The 27,069-nt window shown below is 39.6% G+C and overlaps 1 protein-coding gene across 1 annotated transcript in view; it reads right to left on the reverse strand.

Moving 5' to 3' along the window:
- Positions 1 to 1,214: 1,214 nt before the first annotated feature.
- The window catches only part of MUS81 (MUS81 structure-specific endonuclease subunit), a 491,008-nt gene continuing 465,153 nt past the window's right edge, over positions 1,215 to 27,069 (reverse strand). The window contains 3 exon segments of the mRNA XM_053689244.1: positions 1,215 to 1,811; positions 14,891 to 14,974; positions 18,842 to 18,944. Coding sequence (XP_053545219.1) covers positions 1,745 to 1,811; positions 14,891 to 14,974; positions 18,842 to 18,944 — 254 coding nt within the window. The 3' untranslated portion in view covers positions 1,215 to 1,744.

Raw genomic sequence — 27,069 nt, forward strand, 5'->3', positions numbered from 1 at the left:
TATCAACCATCTGACTATCTCTATACTATGTATTCACTCTTCACTCTATGCGTCATAGTCTATGTATATATAAATCATTCTATCATCTATTTATCTTTGTAATTATCTAGTATCTATTTATGATATACGAGTCATATGTTTACTAGCTATCAATTATCTATCATGTATGTATTAATGTATCAGTCTATCAATTATCTATATATCTAAAAGTCATCAATCGTCTATCAATCTATCATTAATTGATATATTTATCATCTTTTTCTATATCTATGAAATCCAATCATCTATTGATATATCAACTATCAACCAATTATGATCTATGAATTATCTATTAATGGTCTAACTGACCATGTATCTATATATCAAGTAGATAGATGATATGCAGATATACTATATATCTATTAGTCAATATATTTGTCTATCATGTATCCATCAATCATCTATATTTCTCAGCTATCTTCTATTAGTCTATTGATCATCTATCAGTCTACCTACCCATCAGTCTATCCAGCTATTTATCTGTCTATCATCTATCTATATACCAATCTATCAATCTTTCATCTATCATTCTATCTCTCTATCAATGAATTGGGTTGTCTATCAAACTATTAATTAGTTTGTCTGTCTATGATCTATATATCTATATACCAGCTACCTATCTAGTATTTATTACCTAATATATATCTATAATCTATATACTTATAAATCTATTAATCTATCAGTCAGTATTATCTTTCTATCTCTCTCTCTCTGTCTATATAAAGAAATACTTTCAGACAAAGTTTTAATTACTGTCTGTGAACATGACTCGTCCATCTTTATTTGGTACGTACATCCTCCCCTTATTCTTCAAGTGATGTGCAGTGTCCAAAGCTTTGTAATTCTTACATTTTATGCAGACATACTAAAACCAAACTTAATGATCTCATTCACAGGAAGTCATATCAATATAACGTATCTGATATTTACACTGCACATAGCTTCCTTTTCACACTTGATAATATAATATGGACAATAATCACCAATGACCACAAACCTTTAAATCCAGAACAGGAGTAAGGGGACAGAGATGCACAATTCAGGGACAGGGTTCTTCAGAACATATTAGGAAATGAAACACAGATATGGAGATGATGGATAATCAGACTTTAGAATCATTATGGATTTTGATATATAAAAAACGGAGAGGTTTTTAAAGCACAAATGTCTGCCGATTTTCTGCAAAATGTGTTTTATTTTCATATACAAAAATGACACATAATTCTAATGCATTCTGTACAATTATCATAGCTTGGTTTCATCTCTAACAAATGGAAGATCCTCCTATATAGTTGGCGCCAAAGATGGTTGCCCACATGATGCACTCTTATGAATTTTCATGTTTTCGTGATATCCTTGATCTTCATGCTAATAAAACACTTGGTTAATGTGAATAAATTTGTATGCTGGAGTTTGGACAATAGATTTTTTTGAGGTCTGAAGCCACACAACAATCCATTTCTAAAAGGTCTACATCTTTGTGTCTTCAAAATCTTCAGATACAGTTCCACATACAACGCGTTTTTCTACAGGAACAATATATCCAGCAGATTGACACAATATGTAATTTATCCTTTTGTAAAGGAGCTCCCCATTTGTTCCTTGTTCTTCTATTCCAGCAGATAAGGTACTTGGTAATATGTGATATGTTGTTGTTTAGTAATAAACTGGTGTCTATAATCCTAGGTGGACAAGATTGTGCGCATCAGGATAATGCTCCTTTAGTGCAGTAGAGCTGGGATACGGTCTTGCTCAACACTGGGCCAAGATTTCTGTGCAATAGCAAACAACACAGTTACAGACACCTAATACAGACGTAGCAGTCAGTAGGATCAGTAAATAAAAGGCACAAGATGAAAAAAAAGTAAATTTATGCTTACCTGATAAATTAATTTCTTCTACGATACGACGAGTCCACGGATTTCATCCTTACTTGTGGGATTTATCCTCCTGCTAACAGGAAGTGGCAAAGAGCACCACAGCAGAGCTGTATATATAGCTCCTCCCTTCCCTCCACCTCCAGTCATTCGACCTAAGTTAGGAAGAGAAAGGAAAAGCCAAAGGTGCAGAGGTGACAATAACAGGGTGGGCCGTGGACTCGTCGTATCGTAGAAGAAATTAATTTATCAGGTAAGCATAAATTTACTTTTCTTCTACAAGATACGACGAGTCCACGGATTTCATCCTTACTTGTGGGATACAATACCAAAGCTACAGGACACGGATGAAAGGGAGGGAACAAGACAGGAACCTAAACGGAAGGCACCACTGCTTGAAGAACCTTTCTCCCAAAACCAGCCTCAGAAGAAGCAAAAGTATCAAATTTGTAAAATTTGTAAAAAGTATGAAGAGACGACCAAGTTGCAGCCTTGCAAATCCGTTTAACAGAAGCATCGTTTTTAAATGCCCATGAGGAAGCCACAGCCCTAGTAGAATGAGCCGTAATTCTTTCAGGAGGCTGCTGTCCAGCAGTCTCATATGCCAGGCGGATGATACTCTTCACCCAAAAAGAAAGAGAGGTAGCCGTAGCTTTCTGACCCCTACGCTTTCCAGAAAAAACAATGAATAATAAATATGATTGACGGAAATCCTTAGTCAGGCATGAACAATTGGGATTACGCTCCCTGAAAAGAAATGCTGTTATAGCACTCTCTGCCCAGACTGGTTGTAGAGGCAAGAAAAATATAAATTAAAATATAACTTTTATTAAACTGTTTAAAAGATGGGACAATACAAACATTTAAAATTACTATATCATTAATAGCTGGAATGGATAAACTGCGAGATCTGAGTTATTAATCTGGCCTTTATAGCATAAACTGTATTGTCAGATCTCGCTATATATTATCCAATAATTGGGATTATACAGGGCGGTGAATGTCAAATGAATGGTGCGTAAAGATAATCTTTTTACTTCAAGCTGTCATAATATGTTGTGCAGATGGAATGAGGTTACTTATATTCCTAGTAGTAATCTCCAATATAAAACGAAATGAATACATTCACTGTTAAAGGTGCAGGTAATATTTTATATACTCCTGTAAGGTCTATGCCTAGATAGGCTACTGAATACTGAGAAAAGGCACTTGTTGTGAGTTGATATTACACTTGAATACTGTGCTTTGAGCCTCTTGGTATCATTACATTTATTTGTATTCATACTTTGTGCATTTGTGTGTTCTTTCCAACGTTAACCTATGCATCGGTACACATTGTAATTGCTACATAATCGATTTGGATATCATGTGTGCTATGAATCTCTTTGTAGGTAAATTTAACAGGTAATCTTTCTCTAATTAGTAAGATTGTTACTGGAGTATATCAATACAAAGTGAGTGTTAGTCTGTCACTCTATATCGCTTGCTTCCATTCACATAATGTTTGTTGAATTCGTACACGCTATTAAGGGTTAACTACTGTACCCATACATTTGTAAATGTTTCTAGTGGATTCTCAGTATTATGACATTTGCAGCACTTTGTTTGTAATGACATATTGTGTTGTTAACTTTCATTGTATCCACTTTTAGCTTTTTGATAGACATGTGCATGGCGAAAAAATTCGGTTCGGATCGATTCGGGTTTTTTCTAATTTCGGTTCGGAGCGATTCGAATTCGGAAAAATTTGAATCAATTCGGTTCGGATTTGTTTCGGATTCATTCGGATTTGAATAAATTCGGTTCGGATTTGTTTCGGATTCATTCGGATTCGAATAAATTCGGCTGGATTCGGTTCGATTCGGAAATTCGGAATTTCGGTAAGTGTTAGGTGGGATTAGACTAGTATTATGTACTGTACATTAGGTGTAACCCATAGCAGAGTGATATAACCTAATATACTGTACAATACTAGTGTAATCCATGGCCATCCGAATCTACCAAATAAATCCGAAGTTATTCGGATTTATTCGGTAGATTCGGCACTATTTTAATTCGGAGATTCGGTTCGATCCGAATCTCCGAATTTTCCGAATAGAACCGAACTGAATCGCACATGTCTACTTTTTGAGTTCATGCACACTATTGGGGTTAAATGCTTAATGGGTATATGTGTGAATACTTAGTTGTAAATTCTCAGTATTACAACGTTTGCATCATTTGTTTTATTTGCAATGACAATTATGTTACTGCCTTTATTTTGCATTCACACATTACTTCATTAAAACTGGTGTACACTATTAAGGGTTAACTACTGTATTGGCGTACATATAATTACTCTGTGATAAATTCACATGCTTTGTCTGTATTAGCATATTGTATCACTGGCTTTATTTACATACATATATTGTTTATAAACTCGTGCACACTATTAGAGGTGAATTACTATATCGATACACATGTGAATACTACGTGGTGTGTTCTCAGTAATAAAACGTATAAATCACTTGCTATGTTTGCATTGCCGTATGCTATCGCTAGTTCTATTAGCATTCATATACTGCTTGTGCACTCTAGCACCCTTATGAAATTAACTACTGTATTGGTGGACATATAACTACTACGTGATTAATTCACAATGTCACCATGCACTCAATGTTATTAGGTAGGCTTACCAGAAGTCCCACTTTTACTGGGATTGTCCCGGTTTGGAGGCGCTGTCCCAGTGTCCCACCCAGTTGTTCATTCTGTCCCAGTAGGGTTGCCACCTCCAAGTTTCAAATCATGTGTCCGGGTTTCTGACCACCTGAAACCCAGACACATTATTCAAAATGACTGGACTGTGGCTCTCCAGCATAGTTGGATGCTGGTACTTACATACAGCCCCCAAAGTTTACATTTAGTAATACAGGCTGAGTGAGCAGCGTAAGTTTTTTTTAATTTTGTAGTACTACTTGGTTTATTTTTCTAAGAATTTAACATCCCCCCGACCCTTGGTGTCATTGCCGGTAATACACCTTTAGGGGAATCATATAGGTATGACTAGGAAGTACAGACAGGCAGGATTTTTGGCCTGGATCTTGCTTTACTTCATGCAGAATAGCATTTTGGCTATAATCTTCCTGCATTATGGTATAGAGTAGCCTCTTAAAGGGACAGTCAACACCAGATTTTTGTTGTTTAAAAAGAAAGATAATCCCTTTATTACCCATTCCCCAGTTTTGCATAACCAACACAGTTATAATAATACACGTTTTACCTCTGTAATTATCTTGTATCTAAGCTTCTGCTGACTGCCCCCTTATTTCAGTTCTTTTGACAGACATGCAGTTTAGCCAATCAGTGCTAACCCCTAGGTCACTTTACGTGCATGAGCTCAATGTTATCTATATGAAACATGTGAACTAATGCCCTCTAGTGGTCAAAATATATTCAGATTAGAGGCAGTCTTCAAGGTCTAAGAAATTAGCATATGAACCTCCTAGTTTTAGCTTTCAACTAAGAATACCAAGAGAACAAAGCAAAATTGGTGATAAAAGTAAATTGGGAAGTTGTTTAAAATTGCATGCCCTATTTAAAACATGAAAGTTTTTTTTAGACTTGACTATCCCTTTAAACAGCTTTAGCAGGTACGTGTTTCTTTTTTACTTTCAGTCAATGTTGTATTTATGCCTTATCGGTATCTGGCTCTGTTCCTTAGACACATAAAACCCATATTACACTGCAGATATTAAATTGTAAAATTGATCATTATGAAAGTGATAATTATGCTTGATGTTTGGCATTATTTAGAATCTGAGATTTAGATTAATGGTTTATTTGCCATGACAACGTAATGGTGCCTTTTTCACTAGGGGGTGGTGTTATGGTCTATTTAAACTGTGTGATTCACTTGTGTGACTGAGGAAGGGTAGAGTATCCACAAAACATTACACACATAAAAGCTACTACTTTATAAGGACCGGTAATTGCCACGCCCCCTTGACCACACTCCTGACCACACCCCCACTGGCACCGCACCAGGTGGTCCCAGTTTCACCTCTAAAAATTATGGTAAGCCTATTATTAGGTAATAAACACCTACAGTTTGAAGTAAATACAATGTTGTCGCTGTTGTAAATCAAGGACACCACCCCCAGTCCCAATTGGTTGGTTAACTATGTGTTATAAGAATTGTATTATAACTCATTGCAGTTATGATAGATTTGACTAAAATGACAAATAATGGGACCCCATCGTCCCACACAACCCCCCTGACGCGTTTCGCCTGTTTAGGCTTTATCTAGCGATAGCATACAGCAATGCAAACATAGCAAGTGATTTATAAGTTTTATTACTGAGAACACACCACGTAGTATTCACATGTGTATCGATATAGTAATTCACCTCTAATAGTGTGCACGAGTTTATAAACAATATATGTATGTAAATAAAGCCATTGATACAATATGCTAATACAGACAAAGCAAGTGATGCATACGTTGTAAGGCTGAGAATCCAGCATGGAGTATACATATGTACACTGATACAGCAGTTTACTATTAATAGTGTGCATTAGCTTATAAACTAACAAGTGAATGCAAATAAAGAATGCAGACAAAGCAAGTGATGCATATTTATCACAGAGTAATTATATGTACGCCAATACAGTAGTTAACCCTTAATAGTGTACACCAGTTTTAATGAAGTAATGTGTGAACGCAAAATAAAGGCAGTAACATAATTGTCATTGCAAATAAAACAAATGATGCAAACGTTGTAATACTGAGAATTTACAACTAAGTATTCACACATATACCCATTAAGCATTTAACCCCAATAGTGTGCATGAACTCAAAAAGCTAAAAGTGGATACAATGAAAGTTAACAACACAATATGTCATTACAAACAAAGTGCTGCAAATGTCATAATACTGAGAATCCACTAGAAACATTTACAAATGTATGGGTACAGTAGTTAACCCTTAATAGCGTGTACGAATTCAACAAACATTATGTGAATGGAAGCAAGCGATATAGAGTGACAGACTAACACTCACTTTGTATTGATATACTCCAGTAACAATCTTACTAATTAGAGAAAGATTACCTGTTAAATTTACCTACAAAGAGATTCATAGCACACATGATATCCAAATCGATTATGTAGCAATTACAATGTGTACCGATGCATAGGTTAACGTTGGAAAGAACACACAAATGCACAAAGTATGAATACAAATAAATGTAATGATACCAAGAGGCTCAAAGCACAGTATTCAAGTGTAATATCAACTCACAACAAGTGCCTTTTCTCAGTATTCAGTAGCCTATCTAGGCATAGACCTTACAGGAGTATATAAAATATTACCTGCACCTTTAAGAGTGAATGTATTCATTTCGTTTTATATTGGAGATTACTACTAGGAATATAAGTAACCTCATTCCATCTGCACAACATATTATGACAGCTTGAAGTAAAAAGATTATCTTTACGCACCATTCATTTGACATTCACCGCCCTGTATAATCCCAATTATTGGATAATATATAGCGAGATCTGACAATACAATTTATGCTATAAAGGCCAGATTAATAACTCTCAGATCTCGCAGTTTATCCATTCCAGCTATTAATGATAGAGTAATTTTAAATGTTTGTATTGTCCCATCTTTTAACCAGTTTAATAAAAGTTATATTTTAATTTACATTTTTCTTGCCTCTACAACCAGTCTGGGCAGAGAGTGCTATAACAGCATTTCATTCCAGGGAGCCTAATCACAATTGTTCATGCCAGTTCAGTGTTAAATGCTAGCACCACTCCTCACAATATATACAACATATTGATACTCATACACAAGGTATCTGAAGTAATAAATAATTGAGGAGCTTGCCTCTATAGTGCCCTTGCAACTGTGTGTATAGTGTCAAGGAAATCCTTAGTCGCCTGCAAGTAAAACTTCAAGGCACGGACCACGTCCAAGTTATGCAACAGACGCTCCTTCTTAGAAGAAGGATTAGGACATAAAGAAGGAACAACAATTTCCTGATTAATATTCTTATTTGAAACAACCTTAGGAAGGAACCCAGGTTTGGTACGTAAAACCACCTTATCAGAATGAAAAATAAGATAAGGCGAGTCACATTGTAGTGCTGAAAGCTCAGAAACTCTGTGAGCAGAAGAAATAGCAACCAAAAACAAAACTTTCCAAGATAACAACTTAATATCTATGGAATGCATGGGTTCAAACGGAACCCCTTGAAGAACACTAAGAACTAAATTCAAACTCCAGGGTGGAGCAATTGGTCTAAACACAGGCTTAATTCTGGTTAGAGCCTGACAAAAAGACTGAACGTCTGGAACATCTGCCAAACGTTTGTGTAGCAAAATTGACAAAGCAGAAATTTGTCCCTTTAAGGAACTCGCTGATAACCCTTTCCCCAATCCTTCTTGGAGAAAAGACAGAATCCTAACCTTACTCTATGAGTAGCCTTTGGATTCACACCAAAAAATATATTTACGCCATATCTTATGATAGATCTTTCTAGTGACAGGCTTACGTGCCTGAATTAACGTATCAATGATCGCATCAGAGAATCCCCGCTTAGATAAAATCAAGTGTTCAATCTCCAAGCAGTCAGCTGCAGAGAAATTAGATTTGGATGTTGGAAAGGACCTTGAATGAGAAGGTCGTGTCTCACTGGGAGTTTCCAAGAAGGCAGAGAAGACATGCCCACTAGATCTGCATAACAAGTCCTGCGTGGCCATACAGGCGCGATTCGAATTACTGAAGCTCTCTCGTGTTTGATCCGAGCAATCACCCGGGGAAAGAGAGGAAACGGTGGAAACACATAAGCCAGGTTGAACGACCAAGGCACTGCCAAGGCATCTATTAGTTCGGCCTGGGGATCCTTTGACCTGGATCCGTATCTTGGGAGCTTAGCATTCAGTCGAGACGCCATCAGATCCAATTCTGGTTTGCCCCATCCGGAGGCAAATACCTCCGGATGGAGTTCCCACTCCCCGGATGAAAAGCCTGTCGGCTTAAATAGTCCGCTTCCCAGTTGTCCACTCCTGGGATGTAGATTTCTGACAGATAACAAGAGTGGGTCTCCACCCATTGAATTATCTTGGATACTTCTGTCATCGCTAAGGGACTCCTCGTTCCTCCCTGATGATTGATGTAAGCCACAGTTGTTATGTTGTCCGACTGGAATCTGATGAATTTGGCCGAAGCCAACTGAGGCCATGCCTGAAGCGCATTGAATATTGCTCTCAATTCCAGAATATTGATTGGAAGTAGAGACTCCAGCTGAGTCCATACACCCTGAGCCTTCAGGGAATTCCAGACTGCACCCCAGCCTAGTAGACTGGCGTCCGTTGTCACTATTACCAACGAGGGTCTGTGGAAACACGTCCCCTGGGACAGAGGATCCGGCGACAACCACCAAAGAAGAGAGTTCCTGATCTCTTGATCCAGATTTATCGGAGGAGATACATTTGTATAGTCCCCATTCCACTGTCCGAGCATGCACAGTTGCAGTGGTCGGAGATGAAACCGAGCAAACGGAATGATGTCCATTGCCGCCACCATCAATCCAATTACCTCCATACACTGAGCCACTGATGGCCGAGGATTGGACAGAAGGGCTCAACAAGTATTTAGAATTTTTGACTTTCTGACCTCCGTCAGAAAAATCTTCATTGCTATAGAATCTATCAGAGTTCCCAAGAAGGGAACCTTAGTCTGTGGAATTAGTGAACTCTTTTCTAGATTCACCTTCCAACCGTGAGATCTCAGAAAAGACAACACTGTGTCAGTGTGAGACTTTGTTAGATGATAAGTCGACGTCTGAATTAAGATATCGTCCAGATAAGGCGCCACTGCTATGTCCCGCGGCCTGAGAACCGCCAGAAGGGACCTTTGTGAAGATCCTGGGTGCTGTGGCCAACCCGAAAGGAAGAGCCACGAACTGAAAATGTTTGTCCAGGAAGGCAAACCTTAGGTACTGATGATGATCCTTGTGAATAGGAATATGAAGGTATGCATCCTTCAAGTCCATGGTAGTCATATATTTACCCTCCTGTATCATTGGTAAAATTGTTCGGATAGTCTCCATCTTGAACGATGGGACTCTAAGAAACTTGTTCACAACGTAAGAACGCCTCTCTTTTTATCTGGTCTACAGACAATCGTGAAAGAAGAAATCTCCCTCTGGGAGAAAACCTTTGAATTCCAGTTGATACCCGTGGGTCACGATTTCTAGTGTCCAGGGGTCCTGAACATCTCTTGCCCAAGCCTGGGCAAAGAGAGAAAGTCTTCCCCCTACTAGATCCGGTCCCGGATCGGGGGCCGCCCCTTCATGCTGTCTTGGTAGCAGTAGCGGGCTTCTTGGGTTGTTTACCCTTCTTCCAAGCCTGGTTGGGTCTCCAGACGAACTTGGCCTGAGCAAAATCCCCTTCCTGCTTTGTGGAGGAAGAGGAAGAAGAGGGTACTCCTTTAAAGTTCCGAAAGGAACGAAAATTATTTTGTTTACCCCTACTCTTAACAGACTTATCCTGAGGTAGAGCGTGACCTTTACCTCCAGTAATGTCAGAGATGATTTCCTTCAACTCAGGCCCAAATAGGGTCTTACCCTTGAAAGGAATAGCCAAAAGCTTTGACTTAGATGACACATCAGCAGACCATGATTTTAACCACAACGCTCTACGCGCTAAAATGGCAAATCCTGCATTTTTAGCCGCCAACTTAGCAATTTGAAAAGCGGCATCTGTGATAAAAGAATTAGCTAGCTTGAGAGCCTTAATTCTATCTAAAATATCCTCTAAGGGGGTCTCAATCTTAAGAGACTCTTCCAAAACATCAAACCAGAAAGCCGCTGCCGTAGTAACTGGAACAATGCAGGCTGTCGGTTGTAAAAGGAAACCCTGATGAATAAATAATTTCTTTAGAAGACCCTCTAACTTTTTATCCATAGGGTCTTTGAAAGCACAGCTGTCCTCAATAGGAATATTTGTACGCTTAGCCAGGGTAGATATAGCTCCCTCCACCTTAGGGACAGTCTGCCAAGAGTCCCGAATGGTGTCTGATATGGGATACATTTTCTTAAAATTAGGAGGAGGAGAGAACGGTATACCTGGTCTGTCCCACTCCTTCTTAATAATCTCTGAGATTCTCTTAGGAACCGGAAAAACATCAGTGTAAGCCGGGAACTTCTAGATACTTGTTCATTTTACACAATTTCTCTGGTGGTACCATAATAGGGTCACAGTCATCCAGAGTCGCTAAGACCTCCCGAAGTAACAGGCGGAGGTGTTCTAGCTTAAATTTAAAGGACATGACGTCCGAATCTGTCTGAGGTAACATACTTCCTGGGTCCGAAAGTTCTCCCTCAGACAAAATTTCCCTGACCCCCAACTCAGATCCCTGTGAGGGCACATCGGAAATAGCCAACAAAGCATCAGAGGAATCAGAATTCACATTAATTCCTGACCTACTGCGTTTACCCTGTAACACTGGTAACTTAGATAATACCTCTGTAAGGGTAGTTGACATAACTGCAGCCATATCCTGCAGAGTAAAAGAATTAGACGCATTTGAGGAACTAGGCGTCACTTGGATGGGCGTTAACGGTTGTGACACTTGAGGAGAATTAGTCGGCATATCCTGATTCTCTTCAGACTGAGAATCATCCTTAGGCGCACTGTCTTTACATAAAATATGCTTTTTACATTGTAAGGCCCTTTCAGTACAAGAGTACACAAAGTAAGAGGGGTTCCACAATGGCTTCTAAACACATAGAACAAGGAGTGTTCTCAAATTCAGACATGTTAAACAGACTAGCAATAGCCACAATAGTCGTAAATCACCTTATTTACTGATTAAAAATTTTATTTTGAAAAAAACGTACTGCGCCTTTAAGAAATAAAAGCGCAACAATTTTTCTGAACAGCCCTTTTATCACTAAACGATTATATAAAACAGTTAAATTTTGCCAAAAATTATTGCACCCTATAAGCAAAAGGTTAAATCACCCTTTAAAAAGACATTTTAATTAAAAAAATAGACTTTAACAATGAAAACAGCCCCTGCACCTACCTGCCCTCAGGGTACTCAAAATTGACTCGACAACTATCCGGTGACTGGAAAACAACTTTAGGCCCCACCGGAGCTAATACCTGCTGCCTTCTAGTGAGAAAAAACTGCGTGTCTGAGCGTGCGTAATAGGCCCCACCCATCATGGACGTGGCATCAACAGTCTGCTTAACCGCATGGGAAGCGGTTTGAAATAAGCCATGTGGTCCCCTGCACTCACAATCATATAACATATAACTGCAGCCCTACTGACCCCATCAATATTAAATATGTAAGTGTCAAGCTGCCTCTCCCAGTGTCAAGCCCCAATATAGATATACAAAACCGTAGTATCAATATGTATAAAAATAGGAATTTCAGTAACACCCTCAACCATATAGGTCTACTGCTTACCCCTTCCCTTACAGGGAAAAATGTCAGCCAGTTCTGATATAACAAGTCTCCTCAGAAATAAAAGACTGAACATACCTCAATGCTGCTTGTAGCATGACACCGTTCTCCACACTGAAGATTTCTCTTGCACTACCTTCAGAAGCTCTGTGGGAACCAACATGGATCTTAGTTACGTCTGCTAAGATCATCAACCTCAGGGCAGAAAAATGCCTTCATTCCATTTCTCCCCGAGGAAAATAGTACTCACCGGTACCATTTTAAAATAAAAAACTTCTTGACTGAAGAATCTAAAACGAACACCTCACTTTACCTCTTCCTATTACTAACACAGGCAAAGAGAATGACTGGAGGTGGAGGGAAGGGAGGAGCTATATATACAGCTCTGCTGTGGTGCTCTTTGCCACTTCCTGTTAGTAGGAGGATAAATCCCACAAGGATGAAATCCGTGGACTCGTCATATCTTGTAGAAGAAAATAGTACAGTACCACAAAAACAAATGTATTTTTGCCAAATTAAAATGCATTAGATAAAATTCACACACATCAATAAACAGATTCGAGCCTCCAGTTCAAACTGCCCCCACCCCCCGGCTTACAATATATGGCATTACAGTAGCAGGATGTGCCAATGGCAGTACTTGTCATTCTTTAGGACGATCCCTCATATATTTTATGTATAATTATACTGTATTTTGGGGTAGGTGCTTTGTACTTATGCTAATATTTCAACAACCTATTCAGCTGAGAGCAAAATGTATCCACTATGAGAGAAATTAAAACGTAACTTTTACTGAGTACAATATATAAAAAGGAAATTAGAATTTAAAATCGCAAATGCATTCTCTATGAAGTGCTTATAAATATTAAACATTCAAGAGGTCAATATTAGTGGCGTCTCTGCTCTCTTTTAAAAAAAAAAAAAATGCTAATTCTCCAACATTATTTCAAATAGAAAATAATTTTAAGAGGAAATATTTCACTTTAAGTTTTCCGGATTCCTTTCCGGATCTAATAGCCATCTCAATGCATGCAGCTTGATGGCAGTAATATCGCAATAAAGAATTCTGGAAAAAAGGAAATATAACTAATATTGACCTCTTAAATATTTAATATTTATCAGCACTTGCTTCATAGAGAATGCATTTGTGATTTTAAATTCTAATTTTCTTTTTATACATTGTCCTCAATAAAAGTTAAGTTTTAATTTCTTTCCTAGTGGATACATTTTGCAGAATTATTATTACAAGACGTCATGAGTGCTAAACATTGTACTCTTTTTCTTCAGCTCTCAGCTGAATAAGTTATTGAAATATACGGCATTTCCCCATGTGAAGAGTGACTTTCAGCTGCACACTGGATCCATCGCATTAGCAACCACTATCTGGTACTTGGCTTCTATAGAATAGCGCTATTGTTTTTTTCCTTGTACCCTTTTATTTCACTAAGTATTTACGACATAGAAGATGAATTGTCCGAATTTGTAATAAAGCTTTAAATTGGGGGAACACTGTGTTTATATAAGGTGAGGATAAACTGTAATAAGAAGAGACAGCAAAGGAATGAAACAAAGACATTTTATGCAAAAGCAAAGTGATTTCTGTGGTTTGTGGACTGGGACTATATTTACTGAAAACATAAAGCTAACAGAATATTCTATTCATTGTTTTGGGTTGTATTTAAAAAGTAGTGACACTGTGAGATTGCACTCGCTAGCTGGTCATGTGAATAAACTGACCCTCTGGTTATATGAAATAGCAGTAATGTTGCCATGGTTTTTTTTTTTTATTAAAGGGATATTGTAATTGTTTTTACCTTTATTTTTTACTATTTTAAAAATAAAAGTAAAAAAAAGTGTTTAATTGCTTCTCTTTCAAATGTATGATATTATTTTTTTACTTTATTGCCCTTTAAGTAGTATTGATACTTTTTGATTGTAAATAGTTAGTTGTGGTACCTTAAATAAATTACTCCCAAAAATGTCAAGTCCTTAACTGGGACAAATGAAGGTATAAAAAATGGAGGACTGTCTAGAGCTAAGGTCTATATTCCATACCTTCCATTTGCTGAAAGCTTTCTGGGGACAGAGAGGTGGAGAGACCCACATGTGTTTTGTAGGTGAAGGGACACGGTAAAGGACTGGTGTATCATGGGTAAGGTTGGGCAGAGCCAGAGTGGTCCCCAAATACCAGGAAATTTGCTTTGATGGGGGAGCTGCTTGCTCTTTTGGCTGTTATGTGCATTAGTGAAACATGGTAGCCATATTGTGCAAAGAAAATCAAGGATACCAGTTCTGTTTACTCAAGATGGCAGCCAAGAGTATTGAATGTACTCAGGAATATCACTTTGTGACTGGAGAGAGCAAGCGGTGGGTCCCCTGAGGATCTGCATTAAGAACCAACCCCAGGCCATGGGATTTATGGAACTAGGCAGCAGCAGCTTCACTAATAGTGTTCTAAGTATTGGTACTAAACACCAGCGGTGCTTAGGGCGTATAAACCACGCTCACCTCTGCAATTTCCCGCACTTTATGTTGGATAGCAGCTTTTCCTTCTCCTCCATAGCTGTGCACTGTTCATACGCAGACAGGAGGCTGTAGAAGATATAACACACATCATGTACATTACAAAGATACACTGAAAGAAAATCTGTTTAACCATGAAGTTTGTCTGATTTATAATGCAAAGTCTTCTTCTGCGCCAGGAACTTACATTTCCCTATTGTCAATCATTCTTGTGAAATATCAACATTTAAACACATTAACATTGTATTTTTCTGTTTGCAAAATGTGAAGAAAATTTAAATTAGAACTAATACGGCAGAATCAGTTGTGTGCTTCCTATTAATGCTGATTACATTAAAAGTAACTCCTGCGGATACTGATTGGCTGATATCTACTTCATACTAATGCTGATTAGCTTAAAGGTACTTTTTACAAATGCTAATGATTGTCTTCCTGACAATGCTCATTGGCTGATAGATACTTCCAGCTAATACTGACTGGAATTTGCAATGAATGCTGATTGGTTGAAAGGTACTTCATGTCCAATTCTAATTGGCTGATTTGTACTACCTACTAATACTGTTTAAATGGATATGAAACCCAAATGTTCTTCTTTCATGATTCAGGTAGAACATACAATTTTAAAGAACTTTCCAATTTACTTCTATTATCAATTTCTCTCTGTTCTCTTTGTATCTTTTGTTAAAGTATGCTTAGGAGGCGGCCATTTCTGCCGCACTATATGGCAGCAAAAAGTTATTCATTTGCAAGAGTACTAGAAGGCAGTGCTATTTCCTGCCATTTAAAGGCACCTACTACCTGCAATTCTCAATAGGTAAATTGGAAACATGTTTTTAAAATTGTATTTTCTGTCTGAACCACAAAAAAAATGTTTGGATTTGATATCCCTTTTATTCTGAATTTAGTGTTCCTTTAAGACTGCATGCTTTATCTGATCCATAAAAGTTTCATTTTCACTTTCAGATCCCTATTAATTCAATCAGTTGCCAGCAGAAAATTAATGTGCAAAAAGTTCTATGTGCCGCAGTGGTGCTCAGGTGTGAGTGCCATCCCATTAAACAAGCTTTGCAGCTGAGTAGTTGGCTCACACTTGAGCGTCCCTGGAAGCCTGTATTTGCATATGACAGTAAGGAATTAGAGTGGAATCTAATTGTGTCTAGAGCAATACATCTGCCGCTTTCTGATGAAGCCCGACAGGCTGAAACGTTAGGGGTTTCCCCTGTTCACAGGAGGACGGTCTTATTGCTCGAGGGCTGGACTGTTCCTTCAGATAGGATGAAACTGATAAACTACAAGGGAACTTCTTTACTGTGACTGTTTACGTGGTCCAGACGTGGTGGATGAAGGGATAAGACAGAAGAATTAAGTAAAAAAATCTTCTTTGGTGAGCACTGGTCATTTGATTCCTGTTATATTTTGTTGTTTCTACAACTATGTTTCATGGACTTTTCTGATTCGTCCTAAATGATTGAAAAGCCTTACTCTCTCGCAATTGGCTGAGTGAGGACAGAGGGAGGGGCTACACAAGTAGCAGGTGGTGGATGCTGCCTCGCTATCCGTGAATATAAGTGGAAAAGTCCCCTTGTCTGCCTGCACCTTTATTAATGGGGGTTTAGATGTATAGCTTTTCTAAATGTATTGTAGCTATATCAATGTATGTATACACAAAGATATATTCTGACCGCAGATTAAAACTCAGCCCCTACTGCTCGTTCATCACAAAGTGGTCATAAGTACAATAAGATTCTGCAAGAATATCTTCACTGCTTTAGCATTAATATCTACCGAGAAAGGGCTCCAACAAAACATCTGCTCATTAATCCATTAATACAGCTACACACATTTTGTGTCATTTGTTAACGCGTGTATAGAATCACGTAGCTTCCCATCTTCCCTATAGATTGTAAGCTCTTGGGAGCAGGTTCCCCTCCTCTTGCATTTGTTTTCTTTGTTTTTTTGTAACCGTATTTTATTTACCATGAATCAGATAGTATCTTTCATAAAACCTGTGCTGCAACAACACAAGTAAAAAACGGCGTCATTTAAACAAATTTGTACCAGTCATTCGTTAACAGCCTTCTTGTAACTGTTCATCTTGTGGTGCACATCAGCGCCTTACAAAACAAACTAACCCTTGTAGAACAGTTCTCTCTAACGTATGTACAATCCATAGCATTATGAAGGTGTTACTCCAGCAACAAGGGGCCGTGGCTGCATGATTTTTAGCGTTGACATCATTTTTTGACATACGGGTTGATTGCTTGTTTGCAAAAGTAAAAAAAATACAGAGAACCTCATTACTAGCTTTGCAATAGAGCGACATGACAACGGCAATAATGTCTTTATGAATTCAGCAAACCCCATGTTTGGTGTTAGTGTGGGTGAAAAAACATAATTTATGTAAGAACTTACCAGATAAATTCATTTCTTTCATATTAGCAAGAGTCCATGAGCTAGTGACGTATGGGATATACATTCCTACCAGGAGGGGCAAAGTTTCCCAAACCTCAAAATGCCTATAAATACACCCCTCACCACACCCACAAATCAGTTTAACATATAGCCAAGAAGTGGGGTGATAAGAAAAAAGTGCGAAAGCATAAAAAAATAAGGAATTGAAATAATTGTGCTTTATACAAAAAAAATCATAACCACCACAAAAAAGGGTGGGCCTCATGGACTCTTGCTAATATGAAAGAAATGAATTTATCAGGAAGTTCTTACATAAATTATGTTTTCTTTCATGTAATTAGCAAGAGTCCATGAGCTAGTGACGTATGGGATAATGAATACCCAAGATGTGGATCTTCCACGCAAGAGTCACTAGAGAGGGAGGGATAAAATAAAGACAGCCAATTCTGCTGAAAATAATCCACACCCAAAGACGCCCACATTATTTGGCGCCTAAATGCTTTTAGCGCCAAAAATGACGCCACATCCGGTAACGCCGACACTTTTGGCGCAAAAACGTCAAAAATGACGCAACTTCCGGTGACAAGTACGACGCCGGAAATAACTTAGAAATTTTTTGCGCCAAAAAAGTCTGCGCCAAGAATGACGCAATAAAATGAAGCATTTCCAGCCCCCGCGAGCCTAACAGCCCACAGGGAAAAAAGTCAAATTTTAAGGAAAGAAAAAAATTTGATTATTCAAATGCATTATCCCAAATAATGAAACTGACTGTCTGAAATAAGGAATATTGATCATCCTGAATCAAGGCAAATAAATGTTTAAACACATATATTTAGAACTTTATAAATAAAGTGCCCAACCATAGCTTAGAGTGTCACAGAAAATAAGATTTACTTACCCCAGGACACTCATCTACATGTAGTAGAAAGCCAAACCAGTACTGAAACGAGAATCAGTAGAGGTAATGGTATATATAAGAGTATATCGTCGATCTGAAAAGGGAGGTAAGAGATGAATCTCTACGACCGATAACAGAGAACCTATGAAATAGACCCCTTAGAAGGAGACCATTGAATTCAAATAGGCAATACTCTCCTCACATCCCTCTGACATTCACTGCACGCTGAGAGGAAAACCGGGCTCCAACTTGCTGCGGAGCGCATATCAACGTAGAATCTAGCACAAACTTACTTCACCACCTCCATAGGAGGCAAAGTTTGTAAAACTGAATTGTGGGTGTGGTGAGGGGTGTATTTATAGGCATTTTGAGGTTTGGGAAACTTTGCCCCTCCTGGTAGGAATGTATATCCCATACGTCACTAGCTCATGGACTCTTGCTAATTACATGAAAGAAATTAGAAACTCACCTCCAGTCCCTTGTTCGTGCTTTAGAAGTTTGTGAGACATTTCTTATTCTATCTAATGAGATTACTTTGAATAACAAAGCAGACGTGCCAGTATTTATGTATTAGCCATGTTTTACCTGCTTAGCAATAAGTTCTTGCTTACATACACAATACATACCTGGCAGGGGAGCTGTACTTCTCCAGAATAGCTGCCGCTTTGTCCCCGCTAATTCCACTAATCTGCATCAGCTGCCGAGCAAACACTTCCTTCACTGTCTGTGCCTGCAATGTTAGAGAGACAGAGTGAAGCATATGAAAGCTCACTATTTAACCATTAAACCTATTGGAAAAAAAACGAATTAAATTTTAAAATGCTCTTTTTAGAAGCAAAACAATAAGGGTTAGATAACAAGTGTAGCACTAATTTATTGTGCGCCCGCAAACAGGATAATTCGCCCCTTTGCAGGCGTGCGATTAATAACCAGCTAATACAAGTGGTAGGTTATTGCTATCGCCAGGTTTGCGGTAACAATTAGCACTAAAAAAAATTAACCAGGCCTCTGCTTAATTTTTTTAAAAGTTCCCCCAATTGGCCCCAAATTTAAGTATTGTTTAGTTTTTTATTAAAAACAGTAACTAAGCAGTTTTTGGGGGTTAAAGTAGTGGGTGTGGGGTGATAGAAAAAAACGGCCTTTACATTGCGGTCTATGGGAACTGTATGTTCCCAGTAAATATATAGACCGTGTCTGACAGCATGAGTACGAGGCTCCCATTGGAGCCTTTGGAAGCGTGCGCTTGAGAGTGCAATGCTTCCGTGCAATTGCACCTCACTTGTGCGCTGGTACTAAGTTGAACACAGATATCTCTTTCGCGGAAGCAATATTTTCCGCTCAACTTGTAATCTGGCCCTAAATGTATGCTCACCTGATAAAGAAATGTCCTTCAGGATGGTGAGAAGATAATCACATGAGGACTATGCATTCTCTGGCCAATAGGAGGAGGCTCTAGAGCTTTGCATTTCCCTTTAATCCCCTCTCATACCACAGTTTCCCCATGGAAAAACAGAGAGAAACAGCAAAAAATGATAGGAAAGGACCGAAGGAGAGCAAAAGAGGTGCAAAAAAAAGTCATTTTACTAGGTGCAAAGGGCACGGCTTGTAGACTCTCACTATCCTGAAGGACTTTAATTTATCAGGAAAGCATAGATTTTGGTTTTCCTTCAAAGGATGGTGAGAGTCCATAGATCAGTGTTTTTCAACTAGTGTGCCGTGAGAGATCCTCAGGTGTGCCACGGAAGACTGACAACAGTGTGACATTTTTTAAACTTTGCTTGTTTTTTACTCCCAGTGCAGGGGTAGTTTGTAGGAGGCATGGCATAACAGCACAATACATACAGTATGTGTGTGTTTGTGTGTATGTGTATATATATATGCTGTATTAGGCTACAATGTGTGATTTTTTTTAACATTTTGGGATGGTGGTGTGCCACAGGATTTTTTAATGTAAAAAAGTGTGCCACGGCAAAAAAAAGGTTAAAAATCACTGCCATAGATCATCAAATGTGGGCTCTAGCAGAATGAGAAGTAATTGTCTCAAGGGGAGACTTCCCCGCAACAAGATACTCCTTTCTAATTAACCCAAGCTGCCAAAGTAGTAGCAGTGGTCTTCTGACCCTTTAAAAGATCAGAAAAATGTACACATAAGGTAGAGGAAAGTCAAAAAGACAATCCTTAGAATTCTTAGGAGCGGAACACAAGGAATGAACTACAATTTGTCAGAATAAAAACAACTAAGGAAAGAATTAATCATTTGTTTGCAAAACTTATTTTGATGAAACACAATTAAAGGGACAGTCTAGTCCAAAATAAACTTTCATGATTCAGATAGAGAATGTCATTTTAAACAATTTTCCAATTTTCTTTTATCACCAATTTTGCTTTGTTCTCTTGGTATTCTTAGTTGAAAGCTAAACCTAGGAGGTTAATATGCTAATTTCTAAGCCCTTGAAGGCCGCCTCTTCACTCAGGGCATTTTGACAGTTTTTCACCATTAGAGGGTGTTAGTTCATGTGTGTCATATAGATAACACTGTGCTCACGCACGTGGAGTCCCAGTGTCAGCTCTGATTGGCTAAAATGAATGTCTGTCAAAAGAACTGAAATAAGGGGGCAGTTTGCAGAGGCTTAGATACAAGAAATGTACAGAGGTAAAAAGTGTATTTCTATAACTGTGTTGGTTATGCAAAACTAGGGTAATAAAAGGGATTATCTATCTTTTTAAACAATAAAAATTCTGGTGTAAACTGTCCCTTTAAAGGAGGTTTACAATACAAAGATGAAAGCTCAAAATCTCTTTTAGACCATGAAATGGCTAACACGAAAAAAAACTTTAGTAATTGTAGGCCTAAACCATGTATAAGCTCAAATAGGGAATGAAGAACCCTCAGCGCCAAATTTAGACTCCAAGGAGGAGAAGCCAGGTGAATAACCCACCTCAGGAAAATTAAAGCCTGAACGTCTGAAAAACAAAAATCCTAGCAACATTCCTGTAAAATAAAACAGACAAAAGCAGAAATGTGGCTCTTGAAAGAACTAGAAGGCAAAACATTTCTTAAAAACATTTTAATAACCTCGGTAGTCCAAAAGGTTCTCCACCAGATCCTAGCTGCACACCGTGCACAATAAATCTTCCATACCTTGTGATAGATCTGCCTAATCACACACTTTCTAGCTTGAAAAAAAGTTTCAATAACATGATCAGACAACCCTCTGTTGGCTAAAATCTGAAGTTCAATTGCCATGCCATTAAAGCTTCCAAAGATCCTAAGTGAAGAAGACGCCATGTTGGGCAAGAGAACATCTGAACTTGATTTGGGCTTTCACCCTGGAGAGCATCACAAATAAAGGACCACATACCCACTAGGGCATCCACTAGCTCCACCTGGAGATCCTGTGGTCTGGCACATTTGCAGAGAAAACTTAAGGTTGAAGCACAAGGCCATGCGGTCTATTTATGGGAGACCCCAGCGAGACATAATCAGGTTGAACATGCTGATGGCTGAAATCAGGGATTGATTGAGTTTCATCCATTTGAGAATGTGTAACACCTTTATCATTGCTAGCGGGGTAAAATTCCCCCCAATAGTTGATATAAGCCACCACCGTGAAAATGAATGAAAGGCTGCTGCCTGAGGCTAGGCCAGCTCTAAAGAGCCTTGAAGATCCTACACAGCTTTAGAAAGATTACCTCACCTCCTAAATCTACCACACCCTTTGAAGTCTCCACGACTCCTAGACCTCCTCCCACCCCAGGAGACTGGCACATGTCATAATCACCATCCATTAGGGTCAGCTAAAGGAGGCTCTCTGCTCTGTAGACCACCACTAAGAGAATGATTGTCTGGTCTTCTGGTCCAGAGAAGTTTTCTGTGACAGGTTTTTGGGATTTCTGCCCCACTGACGAAGCAGTGACAGTTGCAAAGTTCTTAGGTGAAACCTGGAAAAGGGAACTGCATCCAAGATAGCAGACATCAGTTCTATCATGTGCATGTACTTTCACTGCTGTTTTGAAGGCATATAAGCTATAGATAAGCAGACTACCTCATAGAAACTGAATTTATGATGAATCCCAGTAAGGATAGTTGAGTCTGAGGTATCGGAGAGCTCTTGGGAACATTGGTGCCCAACCATGGGTGTGTAGTTGTGGCAACAAAGTTTCTATATGCTTCACTGTTTCCTCCAAGAAACTTGCCTGTACTAGGATGTTGTCCAAGTAGGGCACCACAGCAATGCTTGAGACTGAACCACCATCCTCAAAGCATCTAATAGTCGAAAAGGTACAGTCAGAAACTGATAGTGTTTGCCCGGTAAGGCAAAATGTGGTACCTTCCATTGATCTGTATAAATTGAAATGTGAATATAGGCATCTTTGAAATCTATTGATTGCATGAACTGGCCCTCCTGCACTAGAGATATAGAAACAAAGAATTTGATCATAGATAAGAACCAAAAGGCCTATCGAGTCCACCTGTATTACTATTGCGGAGTAATCTTACTTATTTCTTAGAATAGCGTGTGTCAGGTATTTTTTAATTCTTTTACAGTTCTTCTGTTTTCAACCTCTATTGAAAGTTTATTTCACAAGAGGAAGAATAGTGTGTATGGTTTCCATTTTGAAACCTATTCTGAATGCTAAGATCCAGAATAAGGTGGGAAGTTGCCTCCTTTTTGGGAACCAGAAACAGGTTGGAGTAGAACCTCTTTCTCTGTTCTGCTAGAGTAACACAGGCAATAACCCCCATACCTTCCAAACCTGCCATGCAAGATACAAAGGTCCTCACCTTGATGGTATCATGTGACACAAGACAGGAGAAATCTCTGCGAAGGAGGACTGAAATGAAAACTCATTCTGTATTCCTTAGAAATAGTTTCCAATACCCAGGGACCTAAAAACTATTTTTCCCAAACTCCCTGAAAAAGTCTTAATCTGCCCCCACAGGTCAGTTTCTGACAGAGTAATGGACATTCATGCTGATTTAAAAGCAGAGGAAGACTTCTTTGACTGCTTGGTCTTGGACCAGGTTGAACTATGACGCCATGCAGATTTTGGGAGAACTTGCATCTTTAGAAGCAGAGTTGGATTTTTTGGGACTTGAACTGATCAAAAAAACATAATTTATGTAAGAACTTACCTGATAAATTAATTTCTTTCATATACCCAAGATGTGGATCTCCACTCAAGAGTCATTAGAGAGGGAGGGAATAAAATAAAAACAGCCATTTTCTGCTGAAAAAATTAATCCACAACCCAAAAAAATAAGTTTATTTTCATAACTGAAAGAAAAAAACTTAAATCAAAAGCAGAAGAATCAAACTGAAACAGCTGCATGAAGAACTTTTCTACCAAAAACTGCTTCCGAAGAAGCAAATACATCAAAACGGTAGAATTTAGTAAATGTATGCAAAGAGGACCAAGTTGCCGCTTTGCAAATCTTATCAACTGAAGCTTCATTCTTAAAAGCCCACGAAGTGGAGACTGATCTAGTAGAATGAGCTGTAATTCTCTGAGGCGGGGCCTGACCCGACTCCAAATAAGCTTGATGAATCAAAAGGTTCAACCAAGAAGCCAAGGAAATAGCAGAAGCCTTCTGACCTTTCCTAGGACCAGAAAATAAAACAAATAGACTGGAAGTCTTCCTGAAATCTTTAGTAGCTTCCACATAATATTTCAAAGCTCTTACCACATCCAAATAATGTAAGGATCTTTCCAAAGAATTCTTAGGATTAGGACACAAGGAAGGGACAACAATTTCTCTACTAATGTTGTTAGAATTCACAACCTTAAGTAAAAATTGAAAAGAAGTCCGCAAAACTGCCTTATCCTGATGAAAAATCAGAAAAGGAGACTCACAAGAAAGAGCAGATAGCTCAGAAACTCTTCTAGCAGACGAGATGGCCAAAAGGAACAACACTTTCCAAGAAAGTAGTTTTGTTACGGTACCAACTGTATACCAAGGGTTAATACCAGATGAACAATGTCCTGCATAGACAATCAGCAATTCACAACCCAGCCAGTTTCAGGTTTAAAACAGAATGACAACTTTATTTCAAGGCAGCACACAGATTTATACAGGTTTTTGACCCCCCCTCAGATGGGGGTTGAAAGAATGTTGTACATTAGATAAAAGGGAGAAGCGCCCTTGACATGATACAATAGAATTATATTACTTAAACACTTTACTTAGGCAGATAACAACTTAAACACATTTGGCTTGTCTTATCACCTAGCGTCTGTTCTCTGAGGGTGATTAAACAATGGCCTGTTTATTACTTAAATGTAATTATAGCACACAATAGCTGAGGCCAGAAAACCTGTCTTTAGAAATTAGATTCTTAAAGCTAAACACAGTTAACTCTTTCAGTCCTGACAGAAGGGTCTGTCACATAGCTCCCCCCCTTGTGGAACACTCCGGCAGACCCGGCTTGACCCTTTTGCGGGTCAACCTGGGGATGACCGGACTAAGGGGTGGTAGGCATGTCAGTTTGCCAGGATAATCCATCTGTATTCCCGTTATGAGAGAGAATTCCTGTCCATACAAACAAGGGTTCAACTTCCTCAGTGCCCAGACTAGAGCTAAACAGTCCTTCAATATCTCATCAGCTTCCTTACGAGTTTTTTGTACCTGCTCTTTATAGGTATCCACAATCCCTTCATACTGACATAGGGTGCCCTTGAGTTGCTGCACCTCACTATGAGCCAGCGTCAGCTTCTCCTCAAGTGTCGCTAAGTTTGTCTTTAATGTTTCATGTCCCACTCTCAAGCTGGTGTTTTCTGCAGTCTGTCGGTGCAGCTTGTCTAGCAGAGATTCCTGTTCTAAACGTGCTTTTTCCTCTGCACTCCTCTTCTCTCCCGCTAGCACTGTTACATGATTATTTAACGTGACCATTTTATCCTCTACGTGACTCTTCTCCTTCATCAGCGCATTGTAACGTGACTCCCACATATCAATAGCGGATAGAGATTTACTGAGCTCAGCGTCCTGGGGCTTAGCAGCAGGGGGGTCAGTCTCTGCTGCACGGATCTGAGCACGGGTAGTCACAGGGTTAACATCAGCGGGACCCATGGGAGCATAGGCAGAAACAAGGGGGACCAAGGTATTTCCAAGGAGAACATCAGCTGGTAAATCCTTCATGACCCCCACATTCACAGGTCTAGCGCCCCCCTCCCCAATCCAAATGCACCCTGGCAACAGGTAGGCGGAACACAGTGCCCCCTGCTACCCTCACAGCCACAGTGTCTCCTGTGTGCTGTTTCTCAGACACCAAGTTCTTTCGAAGCAAGGTCATGGTAGCACCAGTATCCCGTAGACCACTGACCTCCTTCCCATTCACTTTAACCAGTTGCCGGTTATTCCGGTGGGCAGCTTGCACAAGGTCTGCCTCATGTAGGATGCCCCAGCATTCTTGCGCCTCTACATAGCGGGCCGCAGGCTGAGGATTACGTGGGATTCCGCTAGCGGGTCTTCTCCAGGACTGTGCTTGGTTCGCTGCGTTTAGGGGACACTCTGGTCTTTTGTGCCCTAGTTGCTTACATCCAAAGCACCGAATAGGTTGTGAGTAGCCCCGCGAATTGAACCAGGCTCTCTGAGGGTAGTTCGTGGCCAGAGGCCGTGTGGTATAGCGGTGCGCCCGGGGGTTGGTAACTGGCAGCTGCTGGGGTGACTGGGGGTCTGTACTCCACTCTAGCAGGGGGCTTAGTGGTAGAAGTGTCCAGTTTGCGGGCATCCGTATACTCATCTGCCAAGCGAGCCGCTTCATGCAGGGTGGAGGGTTTACGGTCCTGAACCCACTCTCGAACTCCTGCGGGTAACTTGTCGAAGCAATGTTCCAACAGGAATAGCTGCAGCACCTCTTCCCCAGACACGGCTTGGCACCCCGCTATCCATTGAGCTGCTGTGCGGTGCACCTTACATGCCCACTCAAGGTAGGAATCACCAGTTAATTTAACAGCGTCTCTGAACCGCCTCCGGTATGCCTCCGGTGTAACCGCATACCTGGAGAGCAGAGCCTCTTTTACAGTATTATAATCCCCGACTTCCTCATCTGGAATGGCCCGAAAAGCCTCACTGGCCCGGCCGGATAATTTTCCGGATAATATCATGACCCAGTCCTCTGCGGGTACCTGGTGTAGTGCACATTGTCTCTCAAAATCCGCAAGGTACCCATCAATCTCTCCTTCTGTTTCCAGGAAGTTTTTAAAAGCTGCAAAATTTACTTTTCTCTTTTCCACTGGGTTGGTGCAGCGCCGCTTTGGCGAAGTAGGTTGGCCTCCACAGCTGCTATGACCCGGTCGATAATTTCCGCAGATGGGTTGGGGCCATAATATGCCAGTCTTATTTTAACCGCCCGATCAAAGCTTGCTTTTTCAGGGGTTCTGTCTGATATGCTGGGCCCATTGGTTCCTTCTGTCCCTGGTACTCTTTCCATCTTAGTCAGTATTGTAATAATCCCCCTCTTCCTGAGGTTACTGGCTTGTGTAGTTGCTCTTCTGGGCGATAAGGATTCTCCCGTCGCTTGCCACCAATGTTACGGTACCAACTGTATACCAAGGGTTAATACCAGATGAACAATGTCCTGCATAGACAATCAGCAATTCACAACCCAGCCAGTTTCAGGTTTAAAACAGAATGACAACTTTATTTCAAGGCAGCACACAGATTTATACAGGTTTTTGACCCCCCCTCAGATGGGGGTTGAAAGAATGTTGTACATTAGATAAAAGGGAGAAGCGCCCTTGACATGATACAATAGAATTATATTACTTAAACACTTTACTTAGGCAGATAACAACTTAAACACATTTGGCTTGTCTTATCACCTAGCGTCTGTTCTCTGAGGGTGATTAAACA

This window comes from Bombina bombina, chromosome 7, assembly GCF_027579735.1.
Source record: "Bombina bombina isolate aBomBom1 chromosome 7, aBomBom1.pri, whole genome shotgun sequence".
In the NCBI taxonomy this organism is placed as follows: domain Eukaryota; kingdom Metazoa; phylum Chordata; class Amphibia; order Anura; family Bombinatoridae; genus Bombina; species Bombina bombina.